An 18,303-nucleotide genomic window follows, 5' to 3' on the forward strand; every position below is an offset into this window, starting at 1 on the left:
CCCAGAGATTAGAATTGCCCCCACCCTCCTTGCCTTTCAGGATTGCTCCCCCATTCCTTTGATGTATCGAACCGCATCATTGCTTGTTAATATTAATAAGGCATTAATAATAAAGATACAGGATAAAAAAATTAAAATCCAATAGATTCCTTTTTGCGTCCGCAATACCGGACGAGACCACCGGAGGGTAGTTTTCTATCATTAACAATGCTGAATCAGGCATAGCAGGGTTAATGTGATGGCGGGACTTTCTCTGTGGCGGCCCCGGCCCTCTGGAACCAACTCCCCCCAGAGATTAGAATTGCCCCCACCCTCCTTGCCTTTCAGGATTGCTCCCCCATTCCTTTGATGTAGCAAACCCGCATCATCGCTTGTTAATATTAATAAGGCGTTAATAATAAAGATATCGGATAATAAAATTAAAATCCAATAGATTTCTTTTTGCCTCCGCAAAATACCGGACGTGACCACCGGAGGGCAGGGCTCTATCATTAACAATGCTGAATCAGGCATAGCGGGGTTAATGTGATGGCGGGACCTTCTCTGTGGCGGCCCCGGCCCTCTGGAACCAACCCCCCCCAGAGATTAGAATTGCCCCCACCCTCCTTGCCTCTCAGGATTGCTCCCCCATTCCTTTGATGTAGCAAACCCGCATCATCGCTAGTTAATATTAATAAGGCGTTAATAATAAAGATATCGTATAATAAAATTAAAATCCAATAGATTTCTTTTTGCCTCCGCAAAACACCGGAAGTGACCACCGGAGGGCAGGTTTCTATCATTAACAATGCTGAATCAGGCATAGCGGGGTTAATGTGATGGCGGGACCTTCTCTGTGGCGGCCCCGGCACTCTGGAACCAACTCCCCCCAGAGATTAGAATTGCCCCCACCCTCCTTGCCTTTCAGGATTGCTCCCCCATTCCTGTGATGTAGCAAACCCGCATCATCGCTTGTTAATATTAATAAGGCGTTAATAATAAAGGTATCGGATGATAAAATTAAAATCCAATAGATTTCTTTTTGCCTCCGCAAAATACCGGACGTGACCACCGGAGGGCAGGTTTCTATCATTAACAATGCTGAATCAGGCATAGCGGGGTTAATGTGACGGCGGGACCTTCTCTGTGGCGGCCCCGTCCCTCTGGAACCAACTCCCCCCAGAGATTAGAATTGCCCCCACCCTCCTTGCCTTTCAGGATTGTTCCCCCATTCCTTTGATGTACCAAACCGTATCATGGCTTGTTGATATTAATAAGGCATTAATAATAATGATATCGGATAATAAAATTAAAATCCAATTTTAAAAGTAGATTTCTTTTTCTGTCCGCAATACGTGACCACAGGAGGGTAGTTTTCTATCATTAACAATGCTGAATCAGGCATAGCAGGGTGAATGTGATGGCGGGACCTTCTCTGTGGCGGCCCCGGCCGTCTGGAACAAACTCCCCCCAGAGATTAGAATTGCCCCCACACTCCTTGTCTTTCAGGATTGCTCCCCCATTCCTTTGATGTATCAAACCGCATCATGGCTTGTTGATATTAATAAGGCATTAATTATAAAGATATCGGATAATAAAATTAAAATGCAATAGATTTCTTTTTGCGTCCGCAATACATGATGTGACCACCGGAGGTCAGGTTTCTATCATTATCAATGCTGAATCAGGCATTGCAGGGTTAATGTGATTGCGGGACCTTCTCTGTGGCGGCCCCGGCCCTCTGGAACCAACTCCCCCCAGAGATTAGAATTGCCCCCACCCTCCTTGCCTTTCAGGATTGCTCCCCCATTCCTTTGATGTATCAAACCGCATCAAGGCTTGTTGATATTAATAAGGCATTAATAATAAAGATATCGGATAATAAAATTAAAATCCAATTGAAAAAGATTTCTTTTTGTGTCCGCAATACGTGACCACCGGAGAGCAGTTTTCTATCATTAACAATGCTGAATCAGGCATAACAGGGTTAATGTGATGGCGGGACCTTCTCTGTGGCGGCCCCGACCCTCTGGAATCAACTCCCCACAGAGATTAGAATTGCCCCCACCCTCCCTGCCTTTCAGGATTGCTCCCCCATTCCTTTGATGTATCAAACCCCATCATGGCTTGTTGATATTAATAAGGCATTAATAATAAAGATATCGGATAATAAAGTTAAAATCCAATAGATTTCTTTTTGCGTCCGCAATACCGGATGTGACCACCGGAGGGCAGGTTCCTATCATTAACAATGCTGAATGAGGCAGAGCGGGGTTAATGTGATGGCGGGACCTTCTCTGTGGCAGCCCCGGCCCTCTGGAACCAACTCTCCCCAGAGATTAGAATTGCCCCCAGCCTCCTTGCCTTTCAGGACTGCTCCCCCATTCCTTTGATGTAGCAAACCCGCATCAACGCTTGTTAATATTAATAAGGCGTTAATAATAAAGATATCGGATAATAAAATTAAAATCCAATAGATTTCTTTTTGCATCAGGCAAAATACCGGACGTGACCACCGGAGGGCAGATTTCTATCATTAACAATGCTGAATCAGGCATAGCGGGGTTAATGTGATGGCGGGACCTTCTCTGTGGCGGCCCCGGCCCTCTGGAACCAACTCCCCCCAGAGATTAGAATTACCCCCAGCCTCCTTGCCTTTCAGGACTGCTCCCCCATTCCTTTGATGTAGCAAACCCGCATCATCGCTTTTTAATATTAATAAGGCGTTAATAATAAAGATATCGGATAATAAAATTAAAATCCAATAGATTTCTTTTTGCCTCCGCAAAGTACCGGACGTGACCACCGGAGGGCAGGTTTCTATCATTAACAATGCTGAATCAGTCATAGCGGGGTTAATGTCATGGCGGGACCTTCTCTGTGGCGGCCCCGGCACTCTGGAACCAACTCCCCCCAGAGATTAGAATTGCCCCCACCCTCCTTGCCTTTCAGGATTGCTCCCCCATTCCTGTGATGTAGCAAACCCGCATCATCGCTTGTTAATATTAATAAGGTGTTAATAATAAAGATATCGGATGATAAAATTAAAATCCAATAGATTTCTTTTTGCCTCCGCAAAATACCGGACGTGACCACCGGAGGGCAGGTTCCTATCATTAACAATGCTGAATGAGGCAGAGCGGGGTTAATGTGATGGCGGGACCTTCTCTGTGGCAGCCCCGGCCCTCTGGAACCAACTCTCCCCAGAGATTAGAATTGCCCCCACCCTCCTCGCCTTTCAGGATTGCTCCCCCATTGCTTTGATGTAGCAAACCCGCATCATCGCTTGTTAATATTAATAAGGCGTTAATAATAAAGATATCGGATAATAAAATTAAAATCCAATAGATTTCTTTTTGCATCAGGCAAAATACCGGACGTGACCACCGGAGGGCAGGTTTCTATCATTAACAATGCTGAATCAGGCATAGCGGGGTTAATGTGATGGCGGGACCTTCTCTGTGGCGGCCCCGGCCCTCTGGAACCAACTCCCCCCAGAGATTAGAATTGCCCCCAGCCTCCTTGCCTTTCAGGACTGCTCCCCCATTCCTTTGATGTAGCAAACCCGCATCATCGCTTGTTAATATTAATAAGGCGTTAATAATAAAGATATCGGATGATAAAATTAAAATCCAACAGATTTCTTTTTGCCTCCGCAAAATACCGGACGTGACCACCGGAGGGCAGGTTTCTATCATTAACAATGCTGAATCAGGCATAGCGGGGTTAATGTGACGGCGGGACCTTCTCCGTGGCGGCCCCATCCCTCTGGAACCAACTCCCCCCAGAGATTAGAATTGCCCCCACCCTCCTTGCCTTTCAGGATTGCTCCCCCATTCCTTTGATGTAGCAAACCCGCATCATCGCTTGTTAATATTAATAAGGCGTTATTAATAAAGATATCGGATAATAAAATTAAAATTCAATAGATTTTTTTGCCTCCGCAAAATACCGGACGTGACCACCGGAGGGCAGGTTTCTATCACTACCAATGCTGAATCAGGCATAGCAGGGTTAATGTGTTGGCGGGACCTTCTCTGTGGCGGCCCCGGCCCTCTGGAACCAACTCCCACCAGAGATTAGAATTGCCCTCACCCTCCTTGCCTTTCAGGATTGCTCCCCCATATCTTTGATGCAGCAAACCCACATCATCGCTTGTTAATATTAATAAGGCGTTAATAATAAAGATATCGGATGATAAAATTAAAATCCAATAGATTTCTTTTTGCCTCCGCAAAATACCGGACGTGACCACCGGAGGGCAGGTTTCTATCATTAACAATGCCGAATCAGGCATAGCGGGGTTAATGTGATGGCGGGACCTTCTCTGTGGCGGCCCCGGCCCTCTGGAACCAACTCCCCCCAGAGATTAGAATTGCCCACACCCTCCTTGCCTTTCAGGATTGCTCCCCCATTCCTTTGATGTAGCAAACCCGCATCATCGCTTGTTAATATTAATAATGTGTTAATAATAAAGATATCGGATGATAAAATTAAAATCCAATAGATTTCTTTTTACCTCCGCAAAAGTCCGGACGTGACCACCGGAGGGCAGGTTTCTATCATTAACAATGCTGAATCAGGCATAGCGGGGTTAATGTGACGGCGGGACCTTCTCTGTGGCGACCCCGGCCCTCTGGAACCAACTCCCCCAGAGATTAGAATTGCCTCCACCCTCCTTGCCTTTCAAAATTGCTCCCCCATTTCTTTGATGTAGCAAACCCGCATCATCGCTTGTTAATATTAATAAGGCGTTAATAATAAATATATCGGATGATAAAATTAATATCCAATAGATTTCTTTTTGCCTCCGCAAAATACCGGACGTGACCACCGGAGGGCAGGTTTCTATCATTAACAATGCTGAATCAGGCATAGCTGGGTTAATGTGACGGCAGGACCTTCTCTGTGGCGGCCCCGGCCCTCTGGAACCAACTCCCCCCAGAGATTAGAATTGTCCCCACCCTCCATGCCTTTCAGGATTGCTCCCCCATTCCTTTGATGTAGCAAACCCGCATCATCGCTTGTTAATATTAATAAGGCGTTAATAATAAAGATATCGGATGATAAAATTAAAATCCAATAGAATTCTTTTTGCCTCCGCAAAATACCGGACGTGACCACCGGAGGGCAGGTTTCTATCATTAACAATGCTGAATCAGGCATAGCGGGGTTAATGTGATGGCGGGACCTTCTCTGTGGCGGCCCCGGCCCTGTGGAACCAACTCCCCCCAGAGATTAGAATTGCCCCCACCCTCATTGCCTTTCAGGTTTGCTCCCCCATTCCTTTGATGTAGCAAACCCGCATCATCGCTTGTTAATATTAATAAGGCGTTAATAATAAAGATATCGGATAATAAAATTAAAATCCAATAGATTTCTTTTTGCCTCCGCAAAATACCGGACGTGACCACCGGAGGGCAGGTTTCTATCATTAGCAATGCTGAATCAGGCATAGCGGGGTTAATGTGATGGCGGGACCTTCTCTGTGGCGGCCCCGGCCCTCTGGAACCAACTCCCCCCAGAGATTAGAATTGCCCCCACCCTCCTTCCCTTTCAGGACTGCTCCCCCATTCCTTTGATGTAGCAAACCAGCATCATCGTTTGTTAATATTAATAAGGCGTTAATAATAAAGATATCGGATAATAAAATTAAAATCCAATAGATTTGTTTTTGCCTCCGCAAAATACCGGACGTGACCACCGGAGGGCAGGTTTCTATCATTAGCAATGCTGAATCAGGCATAACGGGGTTAATGTGATGGCGGGACCTTCTCTGTGGCGGCCCCGGCCCTCTGGAACCAACTTCCACCAGAGATTAGAATTGCCCCCACCCTCCTTGCCTTTCAGGACTGCTCCCCCATTTCTTTGATGTAGCAAACCCGCATCATCGCTTGTTAATATTAATAAGGCGTTAATAATAAAGATATCGGATAATAAAATTAAAATCCAATAGATTTCTTTTTGCCTCCGCAAAATACAGGACGTGACCACCGGAGGGCAGTTTTCTATCATTAACAATGCTGAATCAGGCATAGCAGGGTTAATGTGATGGCGGGACCTTCTCTGTGGCAGCCCCGGCCCTCTGGAACCAACTCCCCCCAGAGATTAGAATTGCCCCCACCCTCCTTGCCTTTTGGGATTGCTCCATACCGTACGTGACCACCGGAGGGCAGTTTTCTATCATTAACAATGCTGAATTAGGCATAGCAGGGTTAATGTGATGGCGGGACCTTCTCTGTGGCGGCCCCGGCCCTCTAGAACCAACTTCCACCAGAGATTAGAATTGCCCCCACCCTCCTTGCCTTTCAGGATTGCTCCCCCATTCCTTTGATGTAGCAAACCCGCATCATCGCTTGTTAATATTAATAAGGCGTTAATAATAAAGATATCGGATAATAAAATTAAAATCCAATAGATTTCTTTTTGCCTCCGCAAAATACAGGACGTGACCACCGGAGGGCAGTTTTCTATCATTAACAATGCTGAATCAGGCATAGCAGGGTTAATGTGATGGCGGGACCTTCTCTGTGGCAGCCCCGGCCCTCTGGAACCAACTCCCCCCAGAGATTAGAATTGCCCCCACCCTCCTTGCCTTTTGGGATTGCTCCCTACCATACGTGACCACCGGAGGTCAGTTTTCTATCATTAACAATGCTGAATTAGGCATAGCAGGGTTAATGTGATGGCGGGACCTTCTCTGTGGCGGCCCCGGCCCTCTGGAACCAACTTCCACCAGAGATTAGAATTGCCCCCACCCTCCTTGCCTTTCAGGATTGCTCCCCCATTCCTTTGATGTAGGAAACCCGCATCATCGCTTGTTAATATTAATAAGGCGTTAATAATAAAGATATCGGATGATAAAATTAAAATCCAATAGATTTCTTTTTGCCTCCGCAAAATACCGGACATGACCACCGGAGGGCAGGTTTCTATCATTAACAATGCTGAATCAGGCATAGCGGGGTTAATGTGACGGCGGGACCTTCTCTGTTGTGGCCCCGGCCCTCTGGAACCAACTCCCCCCAGAGATTAGAATTGCCCCCACCCTCCTTGCCTTTCAGGATTGCTCCCCCATTCCTTTGATGTATCGAACCGCATCATTGCTTGTTAATATTAATAAGGCATTAATAATAAAGATACAGGATAAAAAAATTAAAATCCAATAGATTCCTTTTTGCGTCCGCAATACCGGACGAGACCACCGGAGGGTAGTTTTCTATCATTAACAATGCTGAATCAGGCATAGCAGGGTTAATGTGATGGCGGGACTTTCTCTGTGGCGGCCCCGGCCCTCTGGAACCAACTCCCCCCAGAGATTAGAATTGCCCCCACCCTCCTTGCCTCTCAGGATTGCTCCCCCATTCCTTTGATGTAGCAAACCCGCATCATCGCTAGTTAATATTAATAAGGCGTTAATAATAAAGATATCGTATAATAAAATTAAAATCCAATAGATTTCTTTTTGCCTCCGCAAAACACCGGAAGTGACCACCGGAGGGCAGGTTTCTATCACTAACAATGCTGAATCAGGCATAGCCGGGTTAATGTGACAGCGGGACCTTCTCTGTGGCGGCCCCGGCCCTCTGGAACCAACTCCCCCCAAAGATTAGAATTGCCCCCACCCTCCTTGCCTTTCAGGATTGCTCCCCCATTCCTTTGATGTAGGAAACCCGCATCATCGCTTGTTAATATTAATAAGGCGTTAATAATAAAGATATCGGATAATAAAATTAAAATCCAATTTAAAAAGTAGATTTCTTTTTGTGTCCGCAATAAGTGACCACAGGAGGGTAGTTTTCTATCATTAACAATGCTGAATCAGGCATAGCAGGGTTAATGTGATGGCGGGACCTTCTCTGTGGCGGCCCCGGCCCTCTGGAACCAACTTCCACCAGAGATTAGAATTGCCCCCACCCTCCTTGCCTTTCAGGATTGCTCCCCCATTCCTTTGATGTAGGAAACCCGCATCATCGCTTGTTAATATTAATAAGGCGTTAATAATAAAGATATCGGATGATAAAATTAAAATCCAATAGATTTCTTTTTGCCTCCGCAAAATACCGGACATGACCACCGGAGGGCAGGTTTCTATCATTAACAATGCTGAATCAGGCATAGCGGGGTTAATGTGACGGCGGGACCTTCTCTGTTGTGGCCCCGGCCCTCTGGAACCAACTCCCCCCAGAGATTAGAATTGCCCCCACCCTCCTTGCCTTTCAGGATTGCTCCCCCATTCCTTTGATGTATCGAACCGCATCATTGCTTGTTAATATTAATAAGGCATTAATAATAAAGATACAGGATAAAAAAATTAAAATCCAATAGATTCCTTTTTGCGTCCGCAATACCGGACGAGACCACCGGAGGGTAGTTTTCTATCATTAACAATGCTGAATCAGGCATAGCAGGGTTAATGTGATGGCGGGACTTTCTCTGTGGCGGCCCCGGCCCTCTGGAACCAACTCCCCCCAGAGATTAGAATTGCCCCCACCCTCCTTGCCTCTCAGGATTGCTCCCCCATTCCTTTGATGTAGCAAACCCGCATCATCGCTAGTTAATATTAATAAGGCGTTAATAATAAAGATATCGTATAATAAAATTAAAATCCAATAGATTTCTTTTTGCCTCCGCAAAACACCGGAAGTGACCACCGGAGGGCAGGTTTCTATCACTAACAATGCTGAATCAGGCATAGCCGGGTTAATGTGACAGCGGGACCTTCTCTGTGGCGGCCCCGGCCCTCTGGAACCAACTCCCCCCAAAGATTAGAATTGCCCCCACCCTCCTTGCCTTTCAGGATTGCTCCCCCATTCCTTTGATGTAGGAAACCCGCATCATCGCTTGTTAATATTAATAAGGCGTTAATAATAAAGATATCGGATAATGAAATTAAAATCCAATTTAAAAAGTAGATTTCTTTTTGTGTCCGCAATAAGTGACCACAGGAGGGTAGTTTTCTATCATTAACAATGCTGAATCAGGCATAGCAGGGTGAATGTGGTGGCGGGACCTTCTCTGTGGCGGCCCCGGCCCTCTGGAACCAACTCCCCCCAGAGATTAGAATTGCCCCCACCCTCCTTGCCTTTCAAGATTGCTCCCCCATTCCTTTGATGTAGCGAACCGCATCATTGCTTGTTAATATTAATAAGGCATTAATAATAAAGATACCGGATAATAAAATTAAAATCCAATAGATTCCTTTTTGCGTCCGCAATACTGGACGAGACCACCGGAGGGCAGTTTTCTATCATTAACAATGCTGAATCAGGCATAGCAGGGTTAATGTGATGGCGGGACCTTCTCTGTGGCGGCCCCGGCACTCTGGAACCAACTCCCCACAGAGATTAGAATTGTCCCCACCCTCCTTGCCTTTCAGGATTGCTCCCCCATTCCTTTGATGTAGCGAAGCGCATCATTGCTTGTTAATATAAATAAGGCATTAATAATAAAGATATCGGATAATAAAATTAAAATCCAATAGATTCCTTTTTGCGTCCGCAATACCGGACGAGACCACCGGAGGGCAGTTTTCTATCATTAACAATGCTGAATCAGGCATAGCAGGGTTAATGTGATGGCGGGACCTTCTCTGTGGCGGCCCCGGCCATCTGGAGTCAACTCCCCCCAGAGATTAGAATTGCCCCCACACTCCTTGCCTTTTGGGATAGCTCCCTACCGTACGTGACCACCGGAGGGCAGTTTTCTATCATTAACAATGCTGAATTAGGCATAGCAGGGTTAATGTGATGGCGGGACCTTCTCTGTGGCGGCACCGGCACTCTGGAACCAACTCCCCACATAGATTAGAATTGCCCCCACCCTCCTTGCCTTTCAGGACTGCTCCCCCATTCCTTTGATGTAGCAAACCCGCATCATCGCTTGTTAATATTAATAAGGCGTTAATAATAAAGATATCGGATAATAAAATTAAAATGCAATAGATTTCTTTTTGCCTCCGCAAAATACCGGACGTGACCACCTTAGGGCAGTTTCCCCATCGTTAACAATCCTGAATCAGGCATAGCGGGGTTAATGTGAAGGCGGGACCTTCTCTGTGGCGGCCCCGGCCCTCTGGAACCAACTCCCCCCAGAGATTAGAATTGCCCCCACCCTCCTTGCCTTTCAGGATTGCTCCCCCATTCCTTTGATGTAGCAAACCCGCATCATCGCTTGTTAATATTAATAAGGCGTTAATAATAAAGATATCGGATAATAAAATTAATAATAATAATAATAATAATAATAATAATAATAATAATAATAATAATAATTTATTAGATTTGTATGCCGCCCCTCTCCGAAGACTCGCCTTTCAGGACTGTTCCCCCATTCCTTTGATGTAGCAAACCCGCATCATCGCTTGTTAATATTAATAAGGCGTTAATAATAAAGATATCGGATAATAAAATTAAAATCCAATAGATTTCTTTTTGCCTCCGCAAAATACCGGACGTGACCACCGGAGGGTAGGTTTCTATCATTAACAATGCTGAATCAGGCATAGCGGGGTTAATGTGGTGGCGGGACCTTCTCTGTGGTAGCCCCGGCCCTCTGGAACCAACTCCCCCCAGAGATTAGAATTGCCCCCACCCTCCTTGCCTTTCAGGACTGCTCCCCCATTCCTTTGATGTAGCAATCCCGCATCATCGCTTGTCAATATTAAAAGGCATTAATAATAAAGATATCGGATAGTAAAATTAAAATCCAATACATTCCTTTCTGCGTGCGCAATACCGGATGTGACCACCGGAGGGCAGATTTCTATGATTAACAATGCTGAATCAGGCATAGCAGGGTTAATGGGATGGCGGGACCTTCTGTGTGACGGCCCTGGCCCTCTGGAACCAACTCCCCCCAGAGATTAGAATTGCCCCCACCCTCCTCGCCTTTCATAAGCTACTCAAAACCCAACTCTGTCGCCAGGCACGAGGCAATTAAGATTCCTTTTCCCCCTAGGCCTTTGCAATGTTATGCATGGTATGTTTGTATGTATGTATGTTTGGTTGTTTATATTAAGTGGTTTTTAACTCGTTCTTAGTATTGGATTATAATTGTACACTGTTTTATGACTGCTGTTAGACGCCCCGAGTCTTTGTAGAGTGGCGGCATATAAATCCAATAAGTAAACGATTAAATAAACAAATGATTAAATAAATAAATAAAGTTATTTCAATTTATATAAAAATAGAAACATAGAAACATAGAAGACTGACGGCAGAAAAAGACCTCATGGTCCATCTAGTCTGCCCTTATACTATTTCCTGTATTTTATCTTACAATGGATATATGTTTATCCCAGGCATGTTTAAATTCAGTTACTGTGGATTTATCTATCACGTCTGCTGGAAGTTTGTTCCAAGGATCTACTCCTCTTTCAGTAAAATAATATTTTCTCAAGTTGCCTTTGATCTTTCCCCCAACTAACTTCAGATTGTGTCCCCTTGTCCTTGTGTTCACTTTCCTGTTAAAAACACTTCCCTCCTGAACCCTATTTCACCCTTTAACATATTTAAATGATTCGAGCATGTCCCCCCTTTTCCTTCTGTCTTTCAGACTATACAGATTGAGTTAGAAACATAGAAACATAGAAGACTGACGGCAGAAAAAGACCTCATGGTCCATCTAGTCTGCCCTTATACTATTTCCTGTATTTTATCTTACAATGGATATATGTTTATCCCAGGCATGTTTAAATTCAGTTACTGTGGATTTACCAACCACATCTGCTGGAAGTTTGTTCCAAGGATCTACTACTCTATCAGTAAAATAATATTTTCTCACGTTGCCTTTGATCTTTCCCCCAACTAACTTTTGATTGTGTCCCCTTGTTCTTGTGTTCAGTTTCCTATTAAAAACACTTCCCTCCTGAACCCTATTTAACACTTTAACATATTGAAATGTTTCGATGATGTCCCCCCTTTTCCTTCTGTCTTCCAGACTGTACAGATTGAGTTCATTAATCTTTCCTGATACGTTTTATACTTAAGACCTTCCACCATTCTTGTAGCCCGTCTTTGGACCCGTTCAATTTTGTCAATATCTTTTTGTAGGTGAGGTCTCCAGAACTGAACACAGTACTCCAAATGTGGTCTCACCAGCGCTCTATATAAGGGGATCGCAATCTCCCTCTTCCTGCTTGTTATACCTCTAGCTATGCAGCCAAGCATCCTACTTGCCTTTCCTACCGCTCGACCGCACCGCTCACCCATTTTGAGACTGTCAGAAATCACTACCCCTAAATCCTTCTCTTCTGAAGTTTTTGCTAACACAGAACTGCCAATGCAATACTCAGATTGAGGATTCCTTTTCCCCAAGTGCATTATTTTACATTTGGAAACATTAAACTGCAGTTTCCATTGCTTTGACCATTTATCTAGTAACGCTAAATCATTTACCATATTACAGATGCCTCCAGGAATATCAACCCTATTGCACACTTTAGAGTCATGGGCAAATAGGCAAACCTTCCCTACCAAACCTTCCCCTATGTCACTCACAAACATATTAAAAAGAATAGGACCCAGAACAGACCCTTGTGGCACACCGCTTGTAACCTGTCTCTGCTCAGAATACTCGCCATTAACAATAACTCTCTGATGTCTACGCTTCAGCCAGCTTGAAATCCACTGAACTATCCAGGGATTAAGTCCAATCTTCACTAATTTATCTATCAGCTCTTTATGTGGAACCGTATCAAAGGCTTTGCTGAAGTCCAGATAGGCAATATCCACGGCACCACCTTCATCCAACACCTTTGTGACACAGTCAAAGAACTCAATGTTTACTGCCATTAGGGTAATCTCATCCACCACCTTGTTGTCACGTTCCCCAGAATGCCCTGGAGGCCTATAGATCACCCCAATTCTAATGACAGAACCGTCTTTATTTTGCATGCAAATCCAGAGGGTCTCCAGATCTTTACACGTATTTTGAATTAGTATTGTTTTTAGACTTTCTTTAACATAAACGGCTACTCCACCTCCCCTTCTCTCTATTCTATCCTTCCTATGCAGTGTATATCCCGGTATGGATATTTCTTATTCATTACAATCCTTAAACCACGTCTTAGTTACGGCAACCAGATCCAAATTATCTCTAGATATTATGGCCATTAACTCACAGAGCTTGTCGCTCAAGCTTCGAGCATTCGTGCACATTACCCGAAGAACATTATTTTCATTATTAGTTTGCCCCTTATCATCTACAACTACATCTATTTTATTTACAGCTCCCTTTTCATAAGCTTCCAGAAACTGATTTATCCTCATTGGTCGGGGACAGAAATCCTCCACATCTGGTACATCTCCGTCCCCTTTACGTAGTTTAAACGCCTGTCCAAAAAAGTTCTGAATTCCTCACCGAGCACCTGGGCACCTCCGTACGATGGATGCAAACCATCCCTCTTAAACAACTCCCTATTAGACCACCAACTGACATCATGACTTACATAACCAAAACCTTCAGCTTTACACCACTGCCTCAACCACACATTAAACTCTCCGATACAACTTGTTTTACCCTCCTGGCCACAAACCGGTAACACCTCTGAGAAAGTCACCGAATCAGTTATTTTACCCAGCTCCACACTTAGACATTGAAAATCTCTTTTTGCTACATTAACATTTCTCGGACAAATCGTTTGTGCCAAGATGCACCACCACATCAACTTTATTACCTTTACTGACAAAATTATGCTGTTAATTTCAAACTTACATACTTTTTTTTAGTAAAATGGATTTCTTTCATAAAATTAGTTCTCTGGGTACAACGCGGTTGATTTTCAAAAGGATATTCCAAATATTTCTAGCCAAATACTGTATGTATAAAAAGTGACAATAAAGGCACACAGCAAGGCCGAGCGGGGGTGGCCCTTTTGTGGCAAAAATAAACCAATAAGAAACATTTTTTAAAGTTCATTTATATTTTTCTTACGTTCAGGATCGTTCAATTTAGTATATCAAACCTTTTGGGGGGAAATTCCTTAGGGATTTGTAGCCTTAAAAAATATAAAGGGACACGAAATTCAGAAAGGATGGGGGGAGGTGATTTTCGATCAAAATAAAAATATAAGTCTCAATTTTTCCAGTTCAATTTTCATATCATTACGTTCATAAACGTTGAAACTAGTTTTCCAGTGGAAAAAGTTTTGAAAAAGATCAAATTCAAGTAGCTAAAAAAATTATTTTCGGTGCGGTCAGATACGAAGAGAAACAGACTGGAAGCGATGATTTTTTTTTGTCCAGAAAAGAATTAGCCACCACCCCAAAAATATTTGTTTAGGATCAGCATCGTTAAATCGAGTAAACGAACGCCTAAGATTTTAAAGAATATTTCGGATTGGGAGCATAAAAAAATAAAAAGCGAAAACGGTTGAAAGCAGCCGAGGGGGGGGGGCTTATTTTTGATTTTAAAAAAGCAGTAAGAATCATTTTTTTCACTTCCTTTATATTTTTCTTATATTCAGAAATGTTCAAGCTACCAATCCCACAGCAACTTTAGTAAAATAGAATCCATTTTGCAAGCAAACTCATCCATAAATTGAAAAACCTTTCACAAAAACGGGGGGGGGCATGCATTATATCGCCAAAATAAACCTATAAGAATTACCTTTTTCATTTCAACGTTGATATCATTGCGTGCAGAAACGTTGAGACTACTTTCCAAGTGAAAAAAGTATTCGAATCGACCAAACATAAGCCCTTCAAATGAAGAGTTTTCGGTCCGGATCGTACGTGGCTCTAAAAAGATCTTAGTAGGCGTAAGCAGCTTCCGCTTTGCATATTCAAATCTTCCCACTTCCCACAATGCTCGCTTCTCGAACCCAGGATGGTTTTTCTTAAATCTAAAATCGCGAAACGGCTCCAAAAAACACGTGAACCGCAAAGCAACGCATCTTTCCTCACACTTAGAAGGGAACAAGTTGGGAAAAAAAATGTTAACACCATAACCTTAAGGTATACTAAATTAGGTGTGACTCAAAATTTTTTGCCATCAAATCCAATTAACTTCCTTAGCCATTCAAGTCATAGGCACGCTGCAAATGGCAACGGCTGGGCTGTTGATGCTACTACCGGTAATTCCGGCCTATTGGTAGTCCTGCTTTAAAAGCAGGGCTTCCGGAAGTTTGAAACGTCAGACCACCTAATTCACATTTCTCCACCAAACGGGGTCAATTGGAAAGTCCCTGCAAACGCGTGATTCCTAGGATGGTGAGTATGTTTTAGTTTTGGGGGCTATGGTGTTAGCGTTCTAGGGGTTATTAGCGGAGTGGAGCAGGAAATGGAGTTGGGCCAGCAGTCATAGGGGAGGGGCTTAGGGTTAGGTGAGGGGTGCATGGTCAGGGGGTGAAAGGTTGGGGTTAGGAGGTTAAAGGTTTGGGAGGGGTCAGAGGTTGGAGTCAGGAGGTAGTGGGTCAAAGGTCAGGAGGTCAAATGTTGGGGGCTGGGGTGTCAGGAGTCCAGGGTTGAAGGTCAGGGGTCAAGGTCATTGGTCAGGGGTGAAAGGTTAGGGGGTTAGGCCTTGGTAGGCCCTGGGTCACGTGGCTGAAGGGTCAAGTGAGGTCAAAGGTTGGGGTCAGGGTAAAAGGTCAGGGGTGTCAGAGGTTGGGTCCAGGAGGTTGGGGGTCAGGGGGGGTCAAAGGTCAGGGGGGTGAGTGTCAAATTTAATGGGTTGGGTGTCAGGGGTCAAAGGTCAGGGGGTTTGGGGGTGGTGATTGGGGTTAAAAAACATATATAGGTAATAGAAACAGAAAATAAAGCCCCAAAAAAAGACAGGGCTGGTACGGAGCAGACGGATAGCTCAGGGTGATAGTGTTCTGCCCCACGCCAGACAACCCCCCGCTCCAGCCCCTTGCGCCAGCCCCCCCGCCAGCCCCCTCGGCAGCCCTCCTCGCGCCAGACCCTTGCGCCAGCCCCACCCCACCAGCCCCCCCTTGCCAGACTCCCTCGCGCCAGGCCCCCCTCGCGCCAGGCACCCCCGCGCCAGCCCCCCACGCCAGCCCCCTGCGGCAGACACCCCGCGCCAGACCCCACCGCGCCAGACACCCCAGCGGCCAGCGCCAGACCCCACCCGCGCCAGACCACCCCGCGCCAGCCCCCCCACGAGGCCCCCGTGGCAGACCCCACGGCAGACCCCCGCGCCAACCCCCCTGCGCCAGCCCCCCCGCGCCTGACAACCACCACGCCAGACACCCCCCGCTGCAGACCCTTGCGCGAGCCCCCCGCCAGCCCTCCTCGCGCCAGCCCCCCCCGCGCCAGCCACCCCCGCTACCCCCCCGCGCCAGACATCCCCTGCGCCAGCCACCCCTGCGCGAGCCACCCCCGCGGCAGCCACCCCCGCGGCAGCCACCCCCGCGGCAGCCACCCCCGCGGCAGCCACCCCAGCGCCAGCCCCCTCGCCAGCCCTCCTCGCGCCAGCCCTTTGCGCCAGCCCCCCTGCACCAGACACCCCCCGCGCCAGCCACCACGCGCCAGCCTCCCCCGCACCAGACCCCCGCGCCAGGCCACCCCACGCCAGCCAACCCGCGCCAGACACCCCCGCGCCAGACACCCGCGACAGACACCCCTGCGCCCGCCCCCCCGTGCCAGCCCCCCCGCGCCAGCCTCCCCCGCGCCAGCCCCCCGTGCCAGACAACCCCCACGCCAGACACACCCCGCTCCAGACCCTTCCGCCAGCCCCCCTGCCAGACCCCTGCGAGCCCCCCCGCCAGCCCCCTCGCCAGCCCTCCTCGCACCAGACCCTTGCGCCAGCCCCCCTGCGCCAGGCCCCCCCGCTCCAGCCCCCCCCGCGGCAGCCCCCCGCGCCAGACAACCCCCATGCCAGACACCCCCCGCTACATCCCCTTGTGCCAGCCCCCCTGCCAGCTCCCTCGCCAGCACTCCTTGCGCCAGCCCCTTGCGCCAGCCCCCCGCGCCAGCCCCCGCGACAGCCCCCCCCCGCCCTCCCCCCCGCCAGACTCCCCCGCGCCAGGACACCCCCGCGACAGCCCCCCCGCGACAGCCCCCCCGCGACAGCCCCCCCGCGACAGCCCCCCCGCGACAGCCCCCTGCGCCAGACACCCCGCGACAGCCCCCACACCGCCAGACCCCACCTGCGCCAGACCACCCCGTGCCAGCCCCTCCACGAGGCCCCCGCGGCAGACCCCCGCGCCAGCCCCCCCGCGCCAGTCCCCCCGCGCCTGACAACCACCACGCCAGACACCCCCCGCTCCAGACCCTTCCGCCAGCCATCCCTGCCATCACCCCGCTCCAGGCCGCCCGCGCCAGCCCCCCCGCGCCAGACATCCCCTGCGCCAGCCACCCCTGCGCGAGCCACCCCGTGCCATCCACCCCCGCGCCAGCCCCTCGCGCCAGACACCCCCGCGCCAGACACCCCCGCGCCAGACACCCCCGCGCCAGACACCCCCGCGCCAGACACCCCCCGCGCCAGACACCCCCCGCGCCAGACACCCCCCGCGCCAGACACCCCCCGCGCCATCCCCCTCGCCAGCCCTCCTCGCGCCAGCCCCTCGCGCCAGCCCCCCCGCGCCAGACACCCCGCGCCAGACACCCCCGCGCCAGACACCCCCGCGCCAGACACCCCCGCGCCAGACACCCCCCGCGCCAGACACCCCCCGCGCCAGACACCCACCGCGCCAGACACCCACCGCGCCAGCCCCTCGCGCCAGCGCCCCCGCGCCAGCCCCCCCCGCGCCAGACCCCCCCGCGCCGGACACCCCCGCGCCGGACACCCCCCGCGCCGGACACCCCCGCGCCAGACACCCCCGCGCCAGACACCCCCCGCGCCAGACACCCCCCGCGCCAGACACCCCGCGCGCCAGACACCCCGCGCGCCAGACACCCCCCGCGCCAGCCCCGTCGCCAGCCCTACTCGCGCCAGCCCCTCGCGCCAGACACCCCGCGCCAGACACCCCCGCGCCAGACACCCCCGCGCCAGACAACCCCGCGCCAGACACCCCCCGCGCCAGCCCCATCGCCAGCCCTCCTCGTGCCAGCCCCTCGCGCCAGACACCCCGCGCCAGACACCCCGCGCCAGACACCCCCGCGCCAGACACCCCCGCGCTAGACACCCCCCGCGCCAGACACCCCCCGCGCCAGACACCCCCCGCGCCAGACACCCCCCGCGCCAGACACCCCCCGCGCCAGACACCCCCCGCGCCAGACACCCCCCGCGCCAGACACCTCCCACGCCAGACACCCCCCGCGCCAGACACCCCCCGCGCCAGACACCCCCCGCGCCAGACACCCCCGCGCCAGCCCCCCGCGCCAGACACCCCTGCACCAGACACCCCCGCGCCAGACACCCCACGACCCCCCCTGCCAA

At 49.3% G+C, this 18,303-nt stretch overlaps 1 protein-coding gene and 1 long non-coding RNA gene across 2 annotated transcripts in view; one reads left to right on the forward strand and one right to left on the reverse strand.

Moving 5' to 3' along the window:
• The window catches only part of LOC139171692 (uncharacterized), a 128,634-nt gene extending 113,872 nt beyond the window's left edge, over nt 1-14,762 (reverse strand). Inside the window, exon 1 of the long non-coding RNA XR_011559779.1 lies at nt 14,590-14,762. This is a non-coding gene — a long non-coding RNA (uncharacterized lncRNA). The remainder of the gene's footprint in view (nt 1-14,589) is intronic.
• A 426-nt stretch (nt 14,763-15,188) lies between these two features.
• LOC139171719 (proline-rich protein HaeIII subfamily 1-like) lies at nt 15,189-17,162 on the forward strand. The gene is made up of 2 exons (XM_070760159.1): nt 15,189-15,195; nt 15,811-17,162. The coding sequence occupies exons 1-2, from the start codon at nt 15,189-15,191 to the stop codon at nt 17,160-17,162; spliced, it is 1,359 nt and encodes a 452-aa protein (XP_070616260.1).
• Nucleotides 17,163-18,303: the final 1,141 nt, after the last annotated feature.

The sequence above is a fragment of the Erythrolamprus reginae genome, chromosome 8, assembly GCF_031021105.1.
Source record: "Erythrolamprus reginae isolate rEryReg1 chromosome 8, rEryReg1.hap1, whole genome shotgun sequence".
NCBI lineage: Eukaryota > Metazoa > Chordata > Lepidosauria > Squamata > Dipsadidae > Erythrolamprus > Erythrolamprus reginae.